A 25,682-nucleotide genomic window follows, 5' to 3' on the forward strand; every position below is an offset into this window, starting at 1 on the left:
CTTCTCTTTATCATCATAGGTAACTTCCATGATTTTTCCAGCATCACCTGGCTAGCCTAGAAGGAAGAAATTTGCTTTTTATCTGATGAAGATAAGTGCCAGCTGGTGAAGCATTTGAGGAATCAAAAGTAAGATGAGAGACTGGAGTGCAGGGGGCCGGTTGGCACAAGAACCAGAATATGGCAAGTCAGATTTAGCACAGGATCCAAATTTCCAGGAGAGACTAAAAGTCAGGGCCAGGAAATTCAGTGCATTACAGAGCCAGGCAGATGATTAAAAACGGGAAAGATAAGGGGCTCAGGAGTCTGGTTCTACTAAGATGGCACAACCAGGATGTGCCAGGGGCCACCTGAAATCCGGACAGATGGGAGGCCAGCAATGGCACAAGCAGCTAGCTGGTAGCTGGAGAGCAGAAGCCAGGGTGGGTGTGGTTCAGAAAAACAGAAAGGAGTTGCAGAAAATTGGAAAGGTAGTTTGAAAAACCAGGGTCTGGAAGTTGAATGACCTCGAGCATAGAAAACATTCAGTAAGGGGCGCCTGGGTGGCTCAGGTGGTTTAGTGTGTGCCTTCAACTCAGGTCATAACCCCAGGGTCCTGGGATCGAGCAGTCATGTCATCCTGGGTTTCACATGCCCATTCTGCAGTTCCCCAGACTTGCAATTTCTTATTCTATCATGCATTTCCTAAGCTTCTAACTCTGGATGGAATGCTCCTGCCACGCTCCCAACTTCTAGCCTCCACTTTCATCCTGTCTCCTTCTTTGCCCACCTATTATGAGGCTGGGTTAGATGTCCCTCTTTTGTTCTCCCACAGTACCTTAGCCTGATTCCACAAAGGCGTATATCACAGTTTAGCGACAGTATAGGGGAGTGGCTAAGAGCAAATTTTAGACTCCTGCCCTTATCAACTATTTGATTGGAAAACTTAAATACCTTCAAACTTCAAGTTTCCTCATCTCTAAAATGGCTTTTTTAAATTTAATTTTATTTTCTTAGTGTTCCAAGATTTATTGTTTATGCACACCACGCCATAGTTTATCAGAAGGATAAATACTAATTACTAACATTTACTGTGCCCTTATTATGTGTCAGCCACTATGCTAAGTGCTTTGCTTGTCTTGTAATATTTGATTCTTGGAATAACCCTATGAAATAGCTACTTTTTTTTTTTTTTTTTTTTTTTTTTTTAGATGAGAAACTAAAGCGAAGAGTGGGCACACTGGTAGGAAGTGGCAAAGGTAGGATTTGCACCAGACTCTTTTGGTCCCGGAGCCCACATGCTTAACCAATTTTCCCCATTACATAAGATACCATATATGATGCACTAGGCACAGTGTTTGGCATAGGCTTTAAAAATGACAACTATTTTGCTGAAACAAATAATTCATTCCATGTTAATAAAAATGGCAGCTATTCTAATTGTTTACTCATATTCTTCATTAGACTATGAACTTCTTGAGGATAAGGACACCCTCTTAGTATCCTCATTGGCTGGCACATAGCAGTTGCTGAATACATGTTTGTTGAATAAATCTGTTAAAGATGATGGAAGAAGTACCCATGGGAGAAGTATTAAGGAAAGTACAAATAATTGGAACCCTCCTGTGATAAGAGTAGCAGGAAGGCTATGAACTTAAAATAGGGGGAAAATCAGGAGACAATCAACAACAATATTTAAAACCTGGCCGGAAACATAAAGAACCCTTGATGGGGACTGAGTTTGTATCCATGCAATAAGATGGGACAATATGGGTTGAATGCTGGGTAGAGAAATCTCTACTGATTAAGTAGGAATAGCCACAAATGAATGGAGTTGGTTTAGGAGGAGGTCCCAAGTGACCTGCTCTGTCACTGCTACGACCTGCTATGGCTTTGTATATATTCGTGATTATTTCAATTTTCCACAAATTTTGTATAACTTCACAAAACAAGTTTTACACCTGCATCCGGGGATAAAAGAACAGACTGCAGCTTGTATGCCTGGATTGAAATCCTGACTCTGCCACTTACAATCTGTGTGACTGGAGACAACCTGTGTAACTGCTTTGTACCCTAATTTATCTATGTGTAAAATGGGTAATAATAATAATGCCTATCCATTTTGAGTTTATTTTTATGTACGGTGTAAGAGAACGGTCGAGTTTCATTCTTCTACATATAGCTGTCCAGTTTTCCCAGCACCATTTATTGAAGAGACTGTCTTTTTTCCACTGTATTTTTTCCTGTTTTGTTGAAGATTATTTGCCCATAGAGTTGAGGGTCCATATCTGGGCTCTCTACTCTGTTCCACTGGTCTGTGTGTCTGTTTTTATGCCAGTACCATGCTGTCTTGGTGAGCACAGCTTTGTAGTAAAGCTTGAAATCAGGTAACGTGATGCCCCCGGTTTTATTTTTGTTTTTCAACATTTCCTTAGTGATTCGGGGTCTCTTCTGATTCCATACAAATTTTTGGATTATTTGTCCAGCTCTTTGAAAAATACCAGTGGAATTTTGATCGGAATGGCATTAAAAGCATAGATTGCTCTAGGCAGTATAGACATTTTAACAATGTTTATTCTTCTGATCCAAGAGCATGGAATGGTCTTCCATCTTTTTGTGTCTTCTTCAATTTCTTTCATGAGTGTTCTGTAGTTCCTTGAGTACAAATCCTTTACCTCTTTGGTTAGGTTGATTCCCAGGTATCTTATGGTCCTTGGTGCTATAGTAAATGGAATCAATTCTCTAATTTCCCTTTCTGTATTTTTATTGTTAGTGTATAAGAAAGCCACTGATTTCTGTACATTGACTTTGTATCCTGCCACATTGCTGAATTGTTGTATGAGTTCTACTAGTTTGGGGGTGGAGTCTTTTGGGTTTTCCATATAAAGAACAATGAATACTGTTATGCTGAAAATAAATTAAAAAATATAATGCCTACCTCATAGCATGGTTGTGAGGATTAAATGAGTTAATTCATGTAAAACTCATTTGTACTAGTGTCTAGACATAACATTCAGTAAATATTAGATACTTTCATGATTATTGTCAACCTTTACATTTCTTTATTGTCTTTATAGATTGTCATCCATTTGGATATCTAGTTGTACATAGCTGCAATCATAGTGTGTACAATTTTTGTGTTTTTAAGAGTTACACATTTGGGGTATGTTACTTTTTGTATATATATAGAATCTGCACGTGTATCATTTTAATAGCTGCCCAATATTTCACCCAGTGAATATTAAGCCTGTCTTGACATTTTTATCAATGCTTTTGACAAGAATAGATGGCAAGCTTCTAAGATCTTCAGATGATACAAGACTGGGAGCGATAACTAATAGATGGAATGACAAGACCAAGATTCAGAAAGGTTTCAAAAGCATGGAGCAATGGGCTGGAACTAACAAGAGGAAATTTAATAGGGATCAATGTAAAGCTTTGTTCTTGGGCCAAGTGCCCAAATTCAGGATGAGGGATGTAGGAGAAATGCCAAGGATTTTCTCTGACAGCAAGCTAAAAGTGGATCAGCAGAGTGACACTGTGCTAAGTGCTTTGCATGTGTTAATATTTGATTCTCAGATCTTCAGTATGGCCAGATACTTCAGCCATATGAGTAGGGACAGTGCAGACATAAATCTAGATTGAAGACAGGATGGGCATATCGAACATCATTATGTCTTAGGCCTCTGTGGTAGGTAACAAGGCTTCTAAAGTGGGGTAATCTCAATCGGGTGGGTGAAAGAGTGAACAACGACTAACATACAAGTTATATTGTCACAGAGATGTGCTTAGAATGCCATAGGAAACAAACACAGAAGGAGACTGTAACTGAGAGTGGGGTTAGAATGGGTAAGAAGAGACTTAGAAGAGCAGGTTATTTTTCAGCAGAGGCTTGAAAGATGGGTTAGAGTTTTCCAGGCTGGCCAGGTGGGGATGGGCATTCCAGCCAGGCAGAGGGAATGGTGTGGGATGTGCAAAGACCCATAGGCCAAGATGCTCTCCTGTAGTTGGGAAGAACAAGGTGTTGCCTATGGGGAAGAGGAGTGAGAGGCTGGAAAGGTGGGGTCCAGATTATCAAGGTACTGTTTGTGGTAAAGAAGTGGATTTTACACTGGGGAAGATTTCAATACCTGACAGGTATGAAGCTGGGTGGTAAAAAGATAAGACTGGTGTTTAGGAAGAAACTTCTGTGACGCAGTTGGGAAATTGTTTGGAGGAGAAGGAAGACTGGAAGCAGGGAGACAGGTTGGTGGGGGTGGGGGTAACGGGGTGGGGTGGGGGGTGGGGGGTAAAGGGGTGGGGAGAGGTATGTGCGCATGCGTGTACGTGTACGCACCCACGCACGCACACGTGCACGAGCCCGCACCCATGTGCACTCATGAGCGTGCATATGCGTAAAGGCTAAATTCAAGAGAGATTTACCAAGTTCAGCTGCAGGACTTGGTGAGAGACTGGACGAGTTGTGGATGGAAGAGGGTAAGGGTCATAAATGACTTCTAGGATTCTGGCTGGTGGCATTTAATAAGATGAGGAATTGAAGGGGAAATAGGTTTGGGGTGGGGATATGGAGATATCGGAATTTAGCTGTGGCCATTTTGTGCTTGAAACGCCGGGGGCACAGCCATGTGCGTTTGGGAGGTATCTGGAATTGAGGGCTGGAACCTCAGAAAGAGACGTAAGATCGGTAAGTTAGCTTCTTGCCACTTCCACTGTTTTTCTGTCGCAGGTTCTATGCCTTCAGAATGCTGATGCTTTCTCGGTTGCTTCTCTTAATAGTAGATGAAGGCGAGGTGTCCCCACGATGGAGTACTAGACTTAAAACCGCCGATAGTACGGTCATGTGGTTGTCAGTAAGGATGGTGAGGTCTTCCTGAAATGTGTGCCTGGGAAAAATATATTTAAAAAAAATTTTTTTTAAAGCCAAAGAATAGCAAAGGCGTCTCTGGAGAATCAGAAGGAAACGGATGACAATAAGTCGACGGCATAGTTTATGTCAGATATATAAGTGAGCTTGCTTTCTCTTTGTCTTAAAAGATGAGTTTTCCTGATTCTCTGACCAAATAGTGTATATTTTAGCAGGTATTATAAATGCCGGAGTTGAGATGTTTAAAGAAAAACGTTAAGCTGAGCCAGACTTCCATGGAGGAAAAAAAATCAACACCTAGAAGAAAAGTTGAGGTGGTATTACTGCTGATTTGGCTCCAGCATGACAATGCTTCTTTATACCTGATGCCCCAAGGTATAATTTTGAGTGTGCCAGGTCCCCATTCTTGTTTATTGTCCCTGCTGGGCAAGCAATGGGAGCAGAATGTAAGTTGGCAACAGGGGTATTAATAATGACTATACAAACTTGCAAGAAGGCATTTCATAAACTTCTTCAACAGAGTTTACATGAAAGAGCAATTGACAGGGGACCTGGCCTCCTGGAAGGCACCTCACGTTCAGGTGTTCAGTTCTATTGCACACTTTGATGTGAACAAATGCAGCCTCTTGGTGCTCAAACTACCACAGCATTGCTCTTCATACTGAAAACAGGTTGATAGGAGTTCTACCTCTAGAGTAATGCAGGAGAGGAAGCAGGGCCTAGCCAAGAGGCACTAGCAAGGTGACCGGTTGCCGTTACACATTCCTGGCTGGCTTAACCAAAAATCCCACTCTCTTCTCATCAACTCATTTGACTTCTTTTTTTCCTTTCACATGAGTGTCATTTCCCCATGCAAGATTTTCCCTTGAGTTCTGGGAAAAGAGGCAGGGGGTGTGGCCTAGTGGAAGGGGTGGGGACTGAAAATGGGCAATGGAGTGAGCCAGAGTTTTTCAAACTCTGTTCATTGGTACGTCATCCTGGCCAATGCATTTGGGGTAATCTTTCCTTACATCGTGGATTCACAATGAAGTATCTGAGAAGACCTGCAGTTAAGAAATCCTTTAAAATTTGTCCTAGCATTTCCAAAAGTCAATGGATCATATTTATGTCTCTTAACGTCCCTTTGAACTGTGGTTATTTATAACCCATTTTAGGAAATGCTGCTAGAAACAAATAATAGGGGTAGGCTACATAGCATTGTTTTTTCCCCTTTCTATTGGTGCAACTTGGGGGTGAGCAGAAACTCATTTTTTCCTCTGGTCTTTGTTATTGAACACATTTCTAGGACATCTGAATTGTGTGGCACTGAACTGCCTTAGTTTATAGGATTAAGGGGAAAAAATGTAGTTTAGTTTAATGACTAAAACCCTCTCATGAGCTTGGGGTCATTACTGTGAATACCAGTGTTGAGTGGCACTTTCCAGAACTGGGGGGTTGAGATGGACATGTTACAGGACATTGAGTCTAGGGTAAGCCCAGGACCTCTCTTGGAATCTAACAAATTTCCTATCGTGTGCTTATTTTCTTCTTGTTTGTTTCCCCTAACAGTGATTTGTCGGAAAATAACAGCCATCTTGGAGGCTTGAAGGTCCTAAGGAAGGAGACGTTGAGTTTACAAAGAAAAGGTACACAAACTCCATGTGTCTGGCAGCAGTGGACTCATGGACAGCTTCATGAGCTGCCTCCTTGTGTCTCAAATGGGAAAAGGGAGACATTTCTGATCCTTGCTAAGGGACCTAAACTAATCCCAGAAAGTGAACTGATTCTAATCTTGCCTTCAGCCTGTCCCGTCTCTAGCTTACTCCTATGAAAGGACATATAGATGTCACTGGGAGGTGCTCATGGGCTTTTGTTGTAAGCCCTGTCTATGCTCTGCTTTGGCCTATGGCCCAGGGAATTTGTCCCTCCCAGCATTCCATCTTCTATTCCATACTGTGTGGACTCAGGCAGTCATACTGGTTCTTATGAAGCATGCCCCATTAATATTGCTTGAAGGGTGGATTTGCATGTGTTCTGTCTTGGAATACTAGGTAGGAGAAACACTCCCCAGTAGGATGTAATGTCCATCCCCACAATGCAATCAGGCAAAAGGGATGCAACCACTTTGCATAAGGCCTGTTCAAACATACCAGTTCTCCTATAAACTTTTACCTTAATTCCATCAACTCCTATGGTCTTACCTCCAGTCTCTATTAGGATTTCACTGACAGGCATTGGTTTTGTAATACTAGATAGGGGAGGTTTTCCCCAGCCAGACATAATATCCATTCCCATAAAAACATTTAGGTAAAGGAGACAAAGGGTTTTTACATAAAGCCTGTTCAAACATTCTAACTTTTATGATCCTATTGACACTTACATTTTTAAAATAAGATTTTATTTATTGGGCGCCTGGGTGGCTCAGTGGGTTAAGCCGCTGCCTTCAGCTCAGGTCATGATCTCAGGGTCCTGGGATCGAGTCCCGCATCAGGCTCTCTGCTCAGCAGGGAGCCTGCTTCCCTCTCTCTGCCTGCCTCTCCATCTACTTGTGATCTCTGTCAAATAAATAAATAAAATCTTTAAAAAAAAAGATTTTATTTATTTATTTGAGAGGGAGAGAATGAGAGAGAGAGAGAGAGTACACAAGAGGGGAAAAGTCAGAGGGAGAAGCAGACTCCCCGCTGAGCAGGGAGCCCGATGTGGTACTCGATCCCAGGACTCCAGGATCATGACCTGAGCTGAAGGTAGTTGCTTAACAAACTGAGCCACTCGGGTGCCCTGATGCTTACATTTTTAATTTTTTACTTCTTTTTAAGTAAGCTCTATACCCAGAATGGGGCTTGAACTCATGATCTTGAGATCAAGAGTCACATGCTTTATATACTGAGCCAACCAGGTGTCCCTATCCTTACATTTTTATATTTTCTCAATCTTAACTGTAGCCTGAGTCAGGGCATCACCAAGGGGTTTTAGTATTACAGTTAAGAGGAGTTCTGTATGAATGAGTCCAGAAACTTCTCTTTTCCACCCTCTAACCATTTTACCCACTCTTGTACAGAAGACTTTGGGTTCCCAGCTAGAGTTTGAGCCAAGGAACCCTGGCCTTTTTGTCAATCTTTAACTTATTTTGTCCAAACACTGCCTCAAATGATTGCTGGTTAGGTTTCTCATTGTAATTTTTGCCTGCTGGATTTTTTTTAAAGTTCTCCAAACTGGGATAAATAAAGTAGACTTGTTTTGGGCCCTTTAATGTTGGGGGACCAGTATGGAGTCCCTTTGGCCATCCAAACCTTTGAGAGTGCTGTGTTAAAGTCTTTACTTTAACCCTGTCAAAGTCTGTTTTATTCATCTCAGTTCTTAATAACCATCTAAAGATTTCCATCCTGAGGGATGAGTCCTGGGACTCTTCTCTGTTTCCTCTTTGTTTTGCTCCTTTCAATATTTGCTTTATTCACCTTATTCCTTAATAACTGTTTAAAAGCTTCCACTTTGTGGCCTCTTCCTATTCTACTGTTAATTAACCTAATGTTTTTATTAAGACCCATGAGAGAAAGCTGAGACATCAAATTGCAAAGGTTTCCCAGAGTGTTTTTTGATTTTGCAGCAGTAAGGTGATATGGGGTGCCTGTGTGAAAGGGGATCCTTAACCACAGCATTTACTATGACCTGAGTAATGGGCATATTCAGCAGGCAGATTTCTCAGTCATCTTAAAGTCATTTCCATGTATTTTGCATAGGAAGCATGTCAGCGGCTTCATCTGGGGTATTCCATTTGGCATTGATAGGGGGAATTGAGAAGTCCCCCCTCTCAGGGTAAACACACCCTACAGGGGCTTTTATCCAGTTAACTGGGCTGGTCATTCCCTTAGGAATAGCCTCCTTTGTATCTGGATCACATATAGTCATCTGTGATTGTTTAGTCATGAGCTATGGTTCCTGTATCAACCCAAACATGCCCTTCCACTCTACAGTATTCAAAACCAAAGGCACAGCTCCTAAATTGGTTACTCTCTCTCTTTTTTTTTTAATTGGTTACTCTCATAATCTGTTTTACTAAAGGGTCTTCAGGAAGCTGATGATATCCACAAAATGAAAACAATTCCTTCATACTGAATTCTCTGGTTTCAGTAGTTTCTTGATTTTGCTGTCCCCCACACTGACCACCTTCTTGGTGACCAGAGGTCTTACAGGGTCCTTCTGTTGTCCTCTACAATTTTTACCTTGAGGGGTGACTTTGAGTCTAGTGGTCCAAACTCAGACTGACCCAAATCTGTGAGCTTCCATGCTTTCTCCAGACACCCTATTGTCCCCAAATCCCCATGTGCTCACCAATCTGTAAGCTCTCCAAAACCTGTCATTTAAGGTTTTTGTGGAGGCTTCATTGAATAGTCATGATTGATTAGATTCATTGGCCACTGGTTAAATTAAACTCAGTCTTCAGCTCCTCTCCCTTCCCTGGTGGTTGAGGGGTGGGACTGAATGTTTCAACCCTTTAGTCACATAAGGTTGATTCCCCTGGCAACCAGCCTCCATCCTTAGGTTGTTGTCCTAAAGTCACCTTCTTAACACAACAAAAGACACCTTTGTCAGTCTTGGCCCTTAGGGAATTCCAAGGCTTTTAGGAGCTCTGTGCCAGAACCAGGAAGGCCAAATACACATTTCTTATCGTACATCATAATATTCCAGTCTACATTAAGATATTCTTGCATACCCCCCCCAAAAAAAGATATTCTTGCATCCCTCCTTTTTCTTTGTTCTTGATTCAGAATATGTAATTTAGCTTTGGTAATCACTTATTCAGAGGAATAGCCTTGCTCTTTCATTTCCTTGGTTAGTGATGCTTTTAGGAGTGAGGAATTATTTACCCCCTTTTCAAAGATTCCTTTAAAAATATGAGATGCTACCAAAATTGTTCAGAACTAGCTCTTTAGAGGAGTTCCTGGGAGCCCATGTATGTGTCTCTTCTCTCACCTAACTGCTTCCTCTCTTAGTCTTCTATAGCGAGAAGAGAAGGTTTCTATAGTGAGAAATCCTTTGGGTTGATCCATAAGTAGGCTTTGTGTGGACTGTCAAGAAATAGTGATAAAGCTATGGACTGAAAATAGAGCAAAGAAAGAGAAAGCAGAAAAAGGCCAGGGAGGGGGATCTTACGTGGAGAAGGCATTATTCTGTTTCTCACATCGGATTCCCTTGCAGTTGTTTGGCTCATCGATCGCTCTGGTCTCATAATAAAAGTAAAGCTGGTTCAATCCATTGGCAAAAGCCAGCAGTACTAGGCAGTAGATAAAGAGGAATTTGAGGATATCAAGCAGCATGCGCCCCAAAGAGATCTGCAGAGGTCCTAAGTGGGAGTTGGCTGTGAACAGGGATATGAGACGCAATGAACTTAAAATGTTGGATATTGCAAAGAGTGCTTCTGCAATCAGGGTCGGGTGCCACATTTCCCATTCTTCCCTTGGACGAGAACCATTATACTGCAAGAAACAAGTACACAAGGTGAGAGGTACAGTGAGCATTTACAAAATTTTTTCTTCTTTTCTCCCTGTCTAGTACCCAAGCAAAGCCACCAAAGTAAGCATCAAGCATTCATTTATACAACAGGCCTTGTGCATGGCACTGTTTGTCTCCCTTCCCCATCCAATCAATATATGATGTTAATAACTCTTTTCCTCCCACTCTCACCCAAATATATTCCCTGCATATACACAGGGAAAAATGAATTTTGAAGCAATCATCTGGAGCAACCACCTGTGGTTTATCCACAGACATTTTCTGACTATGAGTTTACCAGATTGTTGGGGAGAGTCACTGGAACAGAGCCATTGGTATGCCCAAGGTAGTGGGGACAAATTACTCTGCTTCCTAATGAGATTTCAAATCAGATTTACCTCCCCAGTCCCCCATTTCCTTCTGAGTACCACAGACAACTTGTAGTTACTGAAGGATGAGGGATAGGTTCTGCCTCCTCGGTGTGCAATGTTCATCCTGCCCTCCTTGCTGACTTGCAGTTTGGGGCTGCTAGAGCAACCTTAGAGGGCCATTACTCAGTTTTCTGTTGGATTTTAGCAGTCTGTAATGTATTTCATTCTATTACAAATAGCATGTAAGCCTTCCAGGTAGTGAATTTAGTACTGCTCCACATGGTGGTGTAGGCATGTATTTTATAGTTCCTTTGACAGCCCTACAAGTCCACGTGTCCTTCTAGTACAAATGAAGAGCCAGGGGGTTGAAGGAGAGGAAGAGCCAGTATTTCTGGGGTTGGTTACCCATTTCTCAGCCCCATCCTGGATTTCCGCTCCTGGAACGTTGGGAGCAGCTTTATAGAAAGATAGCTTCACTGTGAGGCCTTATATCCAATTTGGGCTCTGTTAACTTAAAACTGCCTGTATCTCCATTTCACCGTAAAATGAGGATAGTATCTACACCTGTCCACTGCACAGGTTTGTGATTATGTGTCCATATGTGAGAGAGTGTGTACTCCATAAGGAGAGATGTTATAGAAATATAAGAATTTGCTTATTACCTTCCCCAAGACAGAAGTAGATTTTGCCTGGAATTCAATCCAAAGCATATTGCCTTGAGCTCTCATCTAAATATCACAATTTCTCAGGACTAAATGTAAACAACTTTTCTGAGAAAATGTTGCATTGGGGGCCAAATTATATTGTTAGCATTTCTAAACTGTGGTTCAGTTCCAACAACTGACAAAACTGGTGTTGTTAAAATCATTTGTGTGTATCCAGTATTCTTCTCTGTCAGAGGAGTTGAGAGAAACCTTGCCACCCTTGTGCTTCCGTTTCAGATGAACTTTAGGTAGCTAATCTGTTTTATATACTCTTGGCCAAATCTTACATCCCTGCATTTTTCCTTCCCAAAATAACAGCACCAAAAATACCCCACATTGGCTGCATCGCTGTGAGGGGTGGGCAACTTCAGGCCTATTTTACAAGTGGGAGAACTGAAATCCAGGTAGCAGAGTGACTTGCTTCTCATCGCACAGCAAGCTGGTGGCGGAGCCAGGCCTAACGTTGTGATCTCAACACACTTGGTCTAGTATTATCTCTATTAAATGTTCACTCAAATGATAGTTGATATCACAGCATATATGTTAGATGGGTCTTTAGAAGTTCTGAGCTCTGAGACATGGAGATATTAATAATGAAACAGACCTATATTTTAGAACTAGATATTATTCAGCTGGAACCTGCACAGCTCATAATTCAGGATTTTCCTCCCTCTATAATCACAGCTGTAAGCACAGGGAAGTCTGGTGCCCAGGGGCCAGTGAATCTGGATTTGTAGAACATTCAGAAGTATGAAAAAGGATTCTTATGGCAAATCTGTGTTTTACATCTTTACCTTTGGAGGAAGATATTATAGAATATGAAAGCAAGGAATAAACTTGGAGCTCTTTTAGCGTCAAGGTCAGCAAAACTTTTTCTGTCAAGGACCAGATAGCAGAAATTTTTGGTTAGTGGGTTATATGGTCCCTTTTACAGCTACTCAACTCTTTGATGTAGAAATAATAGGGAATAAGTGAACGAATGGATATGGCAGCCGACCAAATTTGGTCTGCAGACCATAGTTTGATGGCCCCTGGTCTAACACAAGTGGTTTGCAAATTGTGTTCCTTGAAGCCTGAAGGTTTAGTAGAAGCATTTTGTAGCCACTCTGGGAGCCAAAGAAAAGTCCTGGAAGATTAATTCCTCAATCCAAATTCAATCTTTGAGCTCTCTCATATATTGAAGTTCTGAATAAGTTTTAACTTCAAGATATTGTTTCATGGAAAAAAGTTAAAAGGCTGACAGCCACTGATCTAGTCCAATCTTCTTATTTTGCAGAGGCAGAATCTTAGGCTCAAGGAGGTAGAAGGATGACCTATGGTAATCTATATTGTATCAGAACAAGGATTACATTCAGGTTTCCTGATTCTTTACTTAGTGATACTGGGAGGCAACTAATTTTTCTTATATTCTTTGAGATAGAATCCAGATTGAAAATTGGCCTCCATGTCTTTCAAAGGGGTATAAATTGGAGTCTGTCATTTCAGAAGCCAAATATGAAGAGGGCCAGCCTAAGGTAGGACCTTAATAATAATAAAGACAGAGTGGGAGATTGTGTCTTCAGCCATGTACTGGATGAAGAAAGGGCCATAACTCAACGGGTATCAAAGTTCAGATAAGGTGGTCTTGGGATAAATCTAGGTGGTACTATCCTAGAAGACACAAGGATAATTATTCTCCATTTGTAGGATTATCTGGGGGACACTGATGGCCGATGTTATGTGTATTTGTTCCTTTTGAGTACTTTGGTATGTGCCTTGCCTTTTGGTTTCTGTTGTTGCAGACCACGTGCAGTGGAATATATATATATCGTTGACTATTGTTTTTGCTCTAATAAAGGATCTTCTCTAAGAACAGCTTATCCTGTGGCATTTCTGTACTGCCTTAGTACAACAGTGACCAGAAATGGTTCAGGGGGCATGGGTACCAGCTTTTGTGGCTTTAGCTCATAGAGGTTGTCTCAGCCTACTTGGAATAGTTCATCTCAGACTAGTATGCCTCTATGGATGAGTAGACCAGACTGACCATTTGCAGTTTCTCATTGCAAATACGAATCTGCATGTGGCATGCCTTGCTTCATAAATTCTCTTTTTTTTTTTTTTTGAGAAGAACTCCAACTTTGTGGCAATGGTTTGCTTTGGGTTAAGTATTTATCAGTTGCGAGGCATTTATTCAGCTTAGTTCCTTCCACTATGTGATGGGGGAATTTCTAGCTCCTTGAAATCCCTGCCAGTGAAATTGAATAGGTTATAAAATTAGCTAATGTTGGGAATCTATAGACACATGTTTATATCCCCAAGAGTAAATCCTTTTCTTGATCATTTATTCTAAATTCTCTTGTTTAAGCAAAACCCACCAGTTTCTAGATTGATAATCTGTTGTCCTTCCTGTGAATAACTACCACTTCCAAAGTAAGAGTTTTTTTTTCCAAGGCAAACAGTGTTACTTAGTCAGCAGAGTGCCAAAATCACATGGATTTCATCCAGGCACATTAACCAGAGAGATTCAAACATTTTCTTCACCAGCTTTTTCTTGTAAGAAAGTTGTAAGTATGTGTTAAATGATCACCACAAGTATAAGGCCTACTCTTTGGCTTTTTTCAAAAATGTTTCATGACTGCATTCAATATTCATGTTCCACATAACTAGCTCCCAAGGTCCTCAAATTTATACAATATGCATATTAAGGGTATAAAAATAAGTTGTTGAAGATTTGGGGGACAGCCATATTTCCATTCTAAAACTCCTTAATGTGGGAGTTAGTGCCAAAAAGCATGACTGACTAGACAATCTTGGAGACTGAATTGTCAGCTTTTCCTCATGCTGGAGGAGTTCAACTCAGGGTAGAAGGAGCCAGCTATTCTATCATCTAATGAGCACCAAATCTGAACCTAGAGCCTGGGACTACCCAATATGAGATGTTGGACATGAGTTATTTTTCAGGATAATTTAGGCTGTACATTATGTGGGAAAAGCATTAAGATAACCTGTGTGTGTGGGTGTGGGTGTGGGTGGGTGGGTGGGTGCGTGGGTGCACATGCACGTATTCAATATCTGAATTGGTAGAGAGGCATAGGTGGAGTGATACTCAAAAAGCTGGATTTATAACAGCTTGAATGATCATCCTGGAGCCGGAAATAATAAGGGAGGGCGAGATGATTAAAGATCTTTGTCTCCTGCAGTGAAGTTTCTAGGGTTCCCCTACCTGTCATATGAGGAACACTTGAGGGAAGTGTGAATACTTAGCTTTGAGAAGAGTCAAATCAGCAAGTTAGGGAGAGATGGCTTCACACTGCAAGCACTATTCAGAAAAAGGAACAGCTTTGTTCTGTTTGACCCCACAGGGAAGAAAGATTATTAATGGATGTGTCACAGGGAAAATAATATTAGAAAAACATAAAATAGCACTTTTTAATGAAGTGATAAGTGTTGATGGAGGTTTTCGGAGATTGTGAATTCAGTGTGTTTTCTGTCCCTGACCTATGGAAACATCGGTGGACCATCTTGGCAAGGATACTGTAGAAAGGACAAACACAAACTGGGTGGGTGGGTGCGTGGCTGAAGATCCTTCTACTGTCAGAGTTTAAGAAGCTAAAGATTCATTTGCAAATTGCTCTATTCTTAAGTGGAAACTACTTACAAACTATTGAAAGAATGTCTATTTATATGGTACTTTCCTGCATGGATTGGACTGTCAAAGGCACTTTCCCCCTAAACTCTTCATGCGCCCCATGATAAAGCTTAATGTAACCCAAATCATTGCATAAGAAAAATGGCAAACATTCCAATTTACCTTGACATAGGCCACAATCTTCAATGAAATGGTTGCCAGGTAGAGTGAGTTCATTGCAAAATCCATCAGGTTCCACCAGTCATGGATATATTCAGTAAATCCACCATCCCACATTTCTTTAATCTCCCCCCAAATGAAACCTAAAAAATGGAGGCAAGAGGTTTATTTCTAGACAGGGTTAAAATAGTCATCATAGTCATCAGAGTAGGATTCCCCTGAGTAAAGATAGGCAAAAACAACGAATGAATTGAGATCACTGGAGTGAAGCCCCCCGAGATGATAATAATAATGTGCCTCTTTTTCTTTCCTGCGTCACTTCTCAGTTGTGGACTCACCAAACTTGATAGGCTTTACCAGAAGATGCTCATATGTTACATTTTTCTGGATGCTACTCACTTTTAGTGTTGCTATTACAGTTACTGGAATGCTGCTGCAATTTTGGGTGCTTGATTCTAACCTATTCCCATTTTGAAGTAGGAAATACATTAATTTCGTTAATAAACTAGTGAGGTCAACATTATCCTGTAGTCCTTAGTTTCCATCATGTGCTGGAGGGAAAACTTAGTAAGTTTTGAGATGAACTAGCTAACTGCCAACTGAATTACTGGATGTTGAGGCTGACACTAGGCAATGGGGCCCCAAATAATTTAGAATCCTCTTTTCTCCTTTCTCCTCTCATTGTGTGTGTGTGGGGGAGTTTGTGGAATTCTGCCTGATGACATAGATGTTTCTTGAATTTTGGAATTGAGAAACCAGTAAAAGGTGTGGCTGTGGTCTAAGGCAGTGCCTCTCAGACTTTAAAGTGCATGTCAATCACCTGGGGATCATGTTGAAATTCAGATTCTGATTTCCTATATACAGGGTGGGACTTGAGATTATGTCTAACAAGTTCCTAAGTGGTGATGCTGACATTGTTGATTTGGGAATTACAGTTTGAGTAGCAAAGATTTGGAGGATAGTAATGCATTGGAGGGTCCAATGCAATCTAGCCATGCTTGGAGACTACTGGTAAAGTTACTTTTACCATGAAATGTGTGAATTTCTCAGGTTCCCCTCCCAATTGTGGAATCATTACCCATATAGGATGTGGACCCTGAATAAGCACTGGGATTCTGTGCGGTAGCCTCAAGAAAGCAACAGGTTCAAGTGCTCTGGAGTTATAGGAAGGGCACTGAATAGACTGATTAACAATTGCTCTGCCTAGCTTAGCTGAAACCCATTCTGACTGATACTTGGTTTTTCTTCCACACCAACTGACAGATAATTTCCTGTCCTTGAAGATGTTAGGTTAGCAGAATTAAGCCCTGGGTTCACTGTCAATCTCACTGTGGGCCAGGTAATACTAAGAGACTGGGGTCTGGGGAAGAAGGAACTACATTTCTGAGACTCCCAACAAAGGGCTTTCCTATGGCACAAAGAAAAGATGTCCTAATTCAGGGCTGGTCCATCTGCCTGTTCCAGTACTTATTGTCTTTATAAACAGGAGCAGCAGGCAGTCTAGCCATAGCTCCTGGTTTCTTTGACTCACCGAGAACCCAAGGCAATATCATCCATTCCACGACAGTTGGGGGAGGCCCCTGTACATGAAGGTCTGTCCTAACGATGTGCTGAGAAGCCAGGAGAAGCATGAAGAGGAAGGTCAGATATGATGCTGTGTGGCAGATAAACTTGATAAAGGGTTTCTTGATGAACAGCCCAAGGTTGCTTCTGGGTGAGATCAGGTATGCTATAGACAGCATGGGAAACAGGAACCCAATGGTCATGCAGGTAAGCAGCTTGACTACCCAGTGTTTTCGTCGCCATCCAGGGAAGCCGTCATACCACAGGGTGGCAAGTAACTGTTGGCAATTAGGCTGAGCAACAAACTGGGAAAGAAAGAGAACAAGTTAGGCATCTTGGATGTCCAGGTGGAAGTCTACATTCATAATACTTCTCCTAGTTTACAGGAAGCTGCATGGCTAATCTCCAGAAGAAGCCCATTTTCCAGGTTTCCATGAATGGATCTAACCCCAGAGACAGCTCTACATGTCAAGCTATGAGACTGGATTTTCCATAGGGTTATTTGTTTCACATATTAGGCAAAATCACTCTGTTTGGTTTGTGCCTTGTCATGCTTCCCTATTCTTCCTCCCATCTTAGAGAAATGGTTCCCAAACTTTGGTTTTCCATCAGAATCATCCAGTGAACATTAAAATATTCAGATTCCCAGGTCACTCCAAAGATTGACTAAATGAGCATCCCTTGGGAGTAGAGCCTGGGCAGCTGTTTTACATAGTTTTTCTGGGAATATCCATGTCTCTTAGCAAAGAATCATGGGGACATTTTATTTCAAATTGGTTCACTTTTACTCATTCCCTAAGCTTACGTGAGGTCGTCAACAAACATGCACTATGTTTGGGAAAACACAAACTGGCAGAGAATAAGCTCATGCCTGTGGCTATGGTTTAGAATGGAAATGAGTTCCCTGCTTGATTTTATCTCTTTCCCACTTTGGTTTCGAGCACCTTTTGGTTGGCTAGCAGTGAATCAGCTTGCTGCTTTGCCATCTATTAACACCCTCTCAAGTCTAGACATGCATAAGAGGGAACAGTATTCGGGGGCCCAAATTGCAGCACTGTGTACTAACCCAGCTGGGATTTTACTTAATGGCAATCTCCAAAGTGTCAGTGATTAATAGTTAAGGAATCATCAGCATTGCAAGTCATCATCAAACTGCCACTTCCTGGTAAGCAACTCAATAGGGAGCTCAGCCGTCAGCTGTGATTTTAAATACTGCCCATATTTCCCAGCTTCCCATGGGAAAGTTTAAACAGAGCTGTACTATATAGCTTACCTAGGGCAAAGGAAATCAAATTCTTCCATCAATTACACCCAAGGTAGACTAGCCCAGCTTTACTGTTGGCATATCTGTGAAGGTCACTGGCTTCCCACTACAACCATTCCGCTCTTCCTTAAGCACACAGCTGGACTACACCTTCCAGTCTCCCTTGCAGTGAGATGTGGTCACATGATTAAGTTCTTAATAACGGGATTGCCGAGAAATGATGGGGTACTTCCAGGCCTGGCTTATAGAGGTCTGATGTGTGTTCCTCCATGTTTTCTTCTGCTTCTGATTGACTAGGATATGGTAACCAGCATAACCTATGAGTTTCTGTCAGCTCATGTCTGTCAGTGACCATATAGAGGAGAACTACCTTGCCGATACCTGCCTTGAATTGTTACATGCCTGAGAGGATTTTCGTATGTTTGAGCCATTATATATTTGGAAGTCTAGACTACCCTAAAGCACTTTACTATTATGAAACTACCAAAAATAACCTCTAAGTTTTTTTATTATGTGATCTCATCTTGTTCAAAGATGCTCATGATCCCCAACATGTCCTGTATCACACAGAAAGACACAATCCTATAGTCTCTTATGACTTTTTCTTGGCATTATAACCTATGCCAGAGGCTGGGATGAAAAAGTCCTTTAAAAAGTACAGAAAAGTAGAAGGGTAAAGCAAGATGTTTGGATGCTGCGGGAAGGGCACTGGGAGTGCACAGTCTAGTGAGGGAGACATATATAAATAGGCAGTTTTAAAACAGTATAGTAAGGGCTTAAAATTAAAGTGGATATGAACAAAACGTAATGGGAGCACAAAAGAGAGAGCAAATCTGGACTGCTCAGCTAAGGCTCCCTGGTGGAGGTGATACCTGAGTGGAACATTACATGATATGTAGAAGCTGGTTAAGTGTAGGGAGGGAAAGGAAATTATGGAGAGGGAAAGGGAGTGAAGAGTGAAAATAGTAGAGATGACATGACTAAAGGCATGACCTGTACAAGGAACTAGAGCCATCTGGGGTGGTTACAGCTTGAACTGCAAAGCTGTGAATGGCAGAAGATGGGGCTGGAGAAGTAGACAGGGGTTATAGAAGTTGAAAATGATAACCTTTGGCTACTGTAAATAGTATGGCTCTTTTAAAGAGAGATAGGGAGCCATAAGCAATATATTTTTTATGTGTGTGAGTGTGTGTGAGTGTGAGTGTGTGTATTTGTGTGTGTTTAGAGTAACAGAGTAGTTAAGACCCTCACTGTAGAATCTGGAGCTAGATTGCATCGGTTCTCTTTGTTCTTCAGTGTTTTCATCTGAAGAATGGAGATAAAAGCAGGATCTACCAGCTAGGGTTGGTGTGAGACTTAAGATTACTTATCAGAGTATGTTGTTTCATTGTTTAAAAAAGAAAAAGAAGAATATCACTTATCAGGCCCCTACTTGGCTTAGTCAGTTGAGCGTCCAACTCTTGATTTTTGGCTTGGGTCCTGATCCTCAGGGTTGTGGGATTGAGCCCTGTATTGGACTCTGTGTTTGGTGGGGAATCTGCTTGAGATTCTCTGTCTCCCTCTCCCTCTCTCCCCCTCTCCCCCACGCATGCATGCTCTCTCTATCTCTCTCAAATAAATAAATAGGTTTGCCTGTGTGGCTCAGTTGGTTAAGCGTCTGCCTTAAGCTCAGGTCATGATCCCATGGTCCTGGAATCGAGCCCTGCATCAGGCTCCCTGCTCAGTGGGGAGTCTGCTTCTCCCTCTCCTTCTGTCCCTTCCCCTCCACTCATGCTCTGTCTGTTGCTATCTCTCTTTCAAATAAGTTAATAAAATCTTTTAAAAAAATAAATAACTCTTGAAAAAAGAAAACAATCACTTACTACATACAAAACACTCAGAATTATGCCTAGCACATAGTTAGGGCTCATTTAATCTTAGCTGCTGATATGATTATGCATATGTTAGGATCAGACTTAGACTTTAGAAAGATCCTTCTGGGGATCAAGTGAGAGATTAATGGGAGGCAGAAAGTGGACAAAACTTGAGGTAGGAAGACTGGTTAGGAATCTGGCATATGATGATTGTGACTTGGACTAAGGTAATGGCAGTGGAAATGGAAAGCCACGCTCAGATGCAAAATGCTGTGAGGAGGTGGAAGGAAGTGGCAGGATGTGGTGATGGATGGGGAGTGAAGTAGTAGATGGGGATTGAGTGTAAAGGTGAGAGGGACTTCTCTTTTGGGAGAATTGGTAGCTATTAATGTCATCAGCTGAGAGTGGGAACACTGAAGCTGGAACAGGTTTATGGAGATGCACACTGTGCAATGCTGAATGGAGATATCAGGACTGATGTACTGATGTTCTGCAGCAAAGTTTGACAAACTTTTTCTGCAAAAGACTAGATAGTGAAGTAAGTGGGGCTTTGAAGTCCATATAGTTCCTGTAGAAACTACTCAACTCTTTTGGTAGAAATTCAGCAATAAACAATATGTAAATGTGTAAATGAATAGGTGTGGCTGTATGTGCGCCAGTAACACTTTATTTTTATTTTTTAATTTTTTTAGATTTATTTATTTGTTTGTTTATTTGGGAGAGAGGCAGGGGAGGGGCAGAGAGAGAGAGAATATCTCAAGCAGACTCCCTGCTGAGTGTGGAGCCTAATGCAGGGCTTGATCTCATGACCCTGAGATCATGCCCTGAGCTGAAATCAAGAGTCAGGTGCTCAACTAACTGAGCCACCCAGGTGCCCCGTGCCAATTAACACTTTAGCTGTAGTTTGCCAATCCCTGTACTATGATGTTGCTCCCTACTGCTGCTAGGACCAAATATTTGGTCTTTATGGCCGCCTGGGACTTCCTATCATGTATCTCCAAGAACTCTGACCCCAGAAATCACTTTCCTTGGCGCCTGGGTGGCTCAGTGGGTTAAAGCTTCTGCCTTTGGCTTAGGTCACGATCCCAGGATCCTGGGATTGAGCCCCACATCGGGCTCTCTGCTCAGAAGGGAGCTTGCCTTTCTGCCTACTAGTGATCTCTGTCTGTCAAATAAATAAATACAATCTTTAAAAAAAAAAAGAACTCACTTTCCTTTAGGCATAAAGTACAGAGGTGAAGCTTCTTTTAACATAGGATATTACCATCCAGCCTCTGTCTTCACTGCCTCTGCTCTGATTTTTGATTTGGCTGAAGATGGTGATTTTAAAGTTTGGACAGGTTTTTAGTTTCTGTTTTTACATCTGATAAGTGTAGTGTAGGGTGGTGTGGATTCTGGCAGAACAAACTGCAATTAGAATATTATAAAGGAAGTTTTTGTTAAGATACCATGTAATATCGAAGCCCCAAACATCTGTGAACCTTGAAAGCACAATCCTGATTCCTGTGTGCATAACGAAGTTCAAATTTGATGGGTTATTTAATCAATCTCTACTCGATTTTAAGAATGCTTCAGAAGGAGAGATTGCAGGAAAAACAGCAGAGTGTGTATGCATTGTATGTTTCATTGCACTAAGAGCCAAACTGTAGAGACTAGAGCTGTAGTTTTTAATTTTGGTGGGGTCCAATTTGTGTTTAATTTTGTTGCTTGTGCTGTTGCTGTGATATCTAAGAAACCATCACCTTATCCAAGGTCACAAAGATTTATACCTAGGTTTTCTTCTCTGGATTTTATAGCTTTAGCTCTTACATTTAGGTCTTTGATCCATTTTGAATTATCTTTTGCATATTGTGTGAGAAAGGGGTCCAAATTCATTCATTTGCATGTGGATATCCACTTGTCCTAGCACTATTTTTTGAAAAAGCTGTTATTTCCCCATTAAATTGTTTTTGGATCCTTGTTGAAAATCAACTAATGATGAATGTAAGGGTTTACTTTGGACTCTTAATTCTATTCCATTTATCACTAAGTCTATCCTTGTCCTGTTCCTGATTTTAGGGAAAAGGCTTTCAGTTGGTCTTCATTAAGTGTGATATTAGCTATGGCTTTTTCATAGATGGCTTTCATCACGTTAAGAAAGTTCTTATCTATTTTCTGAGGGTTTTTTTTTATCATGAAAGGGTGTTGGATTATGTCAAATACTTCTCCTATGTCAGTTGAAAGATTATGTATGTTTTTCTCCCTTCCTTCTGTGAATATAATGTAATACATTGATTTTGTTATGTGAATCACTCCTACACTACTGGGATGAATTCCACTAGGTCCTTGTCTACAATCCTTTTTATATATTTCTGGATTCAGATTATTTTTTTGATAAGCCTATTGTTTACCTCAACTGCTATCCACTGTTTCAGGCAGCTGTGATATCAAACAGTTGCTACTGAATTTTTCAGCAAATGCCCTTAGGGGAAAGGGCTGTTGGTCTTGAATAAGATCACATAAACACAAGCTCTGTAAATGGAGCTTTTCTAGGGAGTTGCCAGACAGGTCATATAATGACGATTTTCTGGGGATGGGTCTTTTGGGGGAGCTCCAAACCCAATCTTCTTCTTTCCAGTGGAGAAGCTGCCAAGCTGTTGCTTTTCACAGTTGCTGTGGTTCCAAGGCTGTTGGTTTTCAAGACTACTATGGGGCTGGGTAAAGGGGGAGAGGAATAGGCAAGTTAAAATATCACAAAACTTGCCATTCTTACCAAGATTCAGCTGTTTTTCTTGAATACATGTTCCTCTGGTTGTTGCAAGTCTTTGGTTAATTTTCAGAATTGTGAAAATGTTTATTTGGAATATTTTTCCTATGCCTTGTTGCGTTTCTGAAGGAGTGGATTTTCAGAAGTCCCTACTCCACCATTCTGGAAGTGTTTTCCCTTTGTGACTTTTTTACTTTTCATGGGAAGTGATATTGGGATTGTTGGTTTGTGGCTTAGTGCAAAGGATAGAGCCCTTTCCCAATTTCCTCTTCAAGAGGCTTAAAAAAAAAAAAAAAAGCCAGAGGGCTGCGTATTGGTCAAGGTCTAGGAGCATGTCTTAGTTTCCATTATATTCCCAGTATTTTGCTAAATTCCTGGCACAAGGTAAGCACTGAATAAATATTTGTTAAATGAGTGATTGAGTAACTAGGTATATGATGGATGAACCTTGGTGGAATGCTCTTTCCAAAGCTTTCTTTCCTTACTGTATATAGGGGGTGATGTGTGGTAGTGAAGACAAGCCTCCTAGAAGTTGAAATGAGGAATTACTCTTAACATAAACTAACTCCCATACATTGAGCTCTTATAATGTACCAAACATTGTAACAGATTTTCTTTTTTTTTTAAAGATTTTATTTGCTTATTTGTCAGAGAGAGAGAGAGAGAGAGAGAGAGAACGAATGAACAAGCAGGGGAGCAGCAGGCAGAAGGAGAAGAGGAAGTAGGCTCTCTGCTGAGCAAGGAGCCTGATGTGGGATTCCATCCCAGACACCTAACAAACTGAGCCACCCAGGTGTCCCTGTATCAGATGTTCACATACATCACCTCACAACAATCTTAAAGGCAGGTATTAGCATTAAACTCCCTTCACAGATGATGGAACTGAGCCCACGATCACATTTGTGGTACGTGGTGGGGCCAGGACTGAAGCCCTGGTTTGGCTGATGCTATTGAACAAGCCCTTCAACACTGCACTTGGGCAGTCATGGATGGTGTTAGCTGAGGCTGGCAGAAAGCTGAATTTCCCAGTATTGTCCCTACTGGCCTGGCCACAGTGATTGAAATGCTCCTGTCATTTATTGCTTTGGATCAAGGTGTTGAAATTATATTCATGTTTTTATAGGGCACCTGGGTGGTTCAACCAGTTATGCATCTACCTTCAGCTTGGGTCATGATTTGGGGTCCAGGGACCAAGCCCTACATCAGGCTCTCTACTGAGCAGGCAGTCTGTTTCTCCTTCTCCCTGTGTTCCTCCTCCTGCTAATCTTCTCTCTCTCTTTGTCAAATAAAACTTTTTTTAAAAAAAGAAATTATATCCATGTTTTTAGGATGTGGTAACATATAATGCTATTAACTAAATGAGAGATTAAAGTGAGTGTATCATATTAGCCAGTTACCTAGCTATATAAGAAGTCTGCACACCACCAAAGCTGAAGAGCAATGGTCAGAAGGCCAGGTCTGGACTCCCGAGTGGCAGCTAGGAAAGTCAGGTGGGAAGATGCAGAGCTAAAGGACACAGGAGAAGGGATAGGAGGAGGAGATGCTGAAGATCTTAGTTTCTTGATTTAGCTGTATAGGACCTCCCTTGACAACTGTCCAGATCTTCTCTTCACAAACCTACTAGGGCCCTCCATGCAGTTCTTTCTGTTTTTAAAAATCTACGATTCTTCATTTCTCCAATGCTCTTGGGCAATAGCTGAAAATGAATTTTTTCCTTACTGTATAGGACTTTTGAAAAAGCCGTGGCTTTTTTCCTTTGCTATAAAGCTGCATTGTAAGTGGAGGGGCTCAATAGCTCTTTGCCCCTCAATAGAATAATTCTATTTTTTAAAAGATTTTATTTATTTATTTGACAGAGAGACACAATGAGAGAGGGAACACAAGCAGGAAGAGTGGGAGAGGGAGAAGCAGGCTTCCTGCTGAGTAGGGAGCCTGATTCGGGGCTCAGTCCCAGGACACTGGGATAATGACCTGAGCCGAAGGCAGCCGATTAATGATTGAGCCACCCAGGCACCTCTGAAAGAGTAATTCTTAATAGGAATAATGTCAGGTTCTACTGGAAAGAGCCAGACTCTCCCCTAAACCACTAGCAAAACTATTTCTGTTTCATCTGGGAAGAGCTCTGACTTCATTCATTCAGCGAGGAGAATTACCTCCCTAACTCCCCACTGGTACATCATATGTGAACTCTTGTTCCTACAGCTGTCTAAATAATCACGTGGCTTTAGGGCTTGATTCACATGCTGAACACAAAACAGAATTTGACTTGCTCATGGCGAAGGGAAAGCAAGATCAATGTGCTTCAATTCTGGCATTTCAACAAGTATTTCCGTACACCTGCTCTGTGTCCAGTTCTGTGGGATTCATGGAGAGTGGGTCACAATAAGAGAGACCCACAGTGATTCTGGCCTGTAGGATCTCACTGAGAGACCAGTCAAACTCACATGAAACAAGTAATAGGACAGCCATGTTTGTGTTCAGATAACTGTGCAGGCAGGCAAGAATGTCAGGTTTTCAGCTGGGTAGTGGCCACAGACTGGTAAAGGCTACTCCCTTCCAAATCAGGAGATTTTGCTAAGTAAGGATGTGATTAAAAACAACAAACCCACGCCCCTTTGATTCTTCTGTTAGCACCACTTCGTAAGAAGAAAGATCAGAATAAAATACAGTCATTCAAACTGGATCCACTTAGCATTAGGGAAAATTGACTAAATAGTTATGAGGCACAGCAACTTAGGAACTCAGGGCATTCAGAGAAGGGATGAATCAGCAGGCACTAGAGTCAGAAGGAAAGGCTACAGAGAATCCTTAAATCAGAAAATCTCACTTCCTTCTCGGAGCCTTCCCTGATTGCCCCAGCCAGAGGTGATCCCTCCTCCTCAAGCCCGGACCACTTTGCTTCTTCCTTAAGGTACCCCTTAGAGCCTGACTTGTGTTATACTTACATTTATGTAGAGCCTGTGACTTGGCTTTCTTACCCCAGTAAGCTTCTGAGGAGGAGGGACAATTTTGTATGTTGTATGACATTTCATAGCCCAAAGGGCTTTGCAGACATTTACTGTACTTGTTAAAGTGAGAAAGTT

The 25,682-nt window shown here is 41.5% G+C and overlaps 1 protein-coding gene across 1 annotated transcript in view; it reads right to left on the minus strand.

Annotated features, from left to right (window-relative positions):
• TRPC5 (transient receptor potential cation channel subfamily C member 5) overlaps nucleotides 1-25,682 on the minus strand; it is a 249,785-nt gene that overhangs the window by 35,568 nt on the left and 188,535 nt on the right. The window contains exons 4-6 of the mRNA XM_032837092.1: nucleotides 16,705-17,041; nucleotides 15,177-15,316; nucleotides 9,973-10,295 (exon numbers count right to left, since the gene is read on the minus strand). Of these exons, the coding sequence (XP_032692983.1) occupies nucleotides 9,973-10,295; nucleotides 15,177-15,316; nucleotides 16,705-17,041 (800 nt within the window). The remainder of the gene's footprint in view (nucleotides 1-9,972; nucleotides 10,296-15,176; nucleotides 15,317-16,704; nucleotides 17,042-25,682) is intronic.

Source organism: Lontra canadensis, unplaced genomic scaffold (genome assembly GCF_010015895.1).
Source record: "Lontra canadensis isolate GAN:19392208 unplaced genomic scaffold, GSC_riverotter_1.0 scaffold96, whole genome shotgun sequence".
NCBI lineage: Eukaryota > Metazoa > Chordata > Mammalia > Carnivora > Mustelidae > Lontra > Lontra canadensis.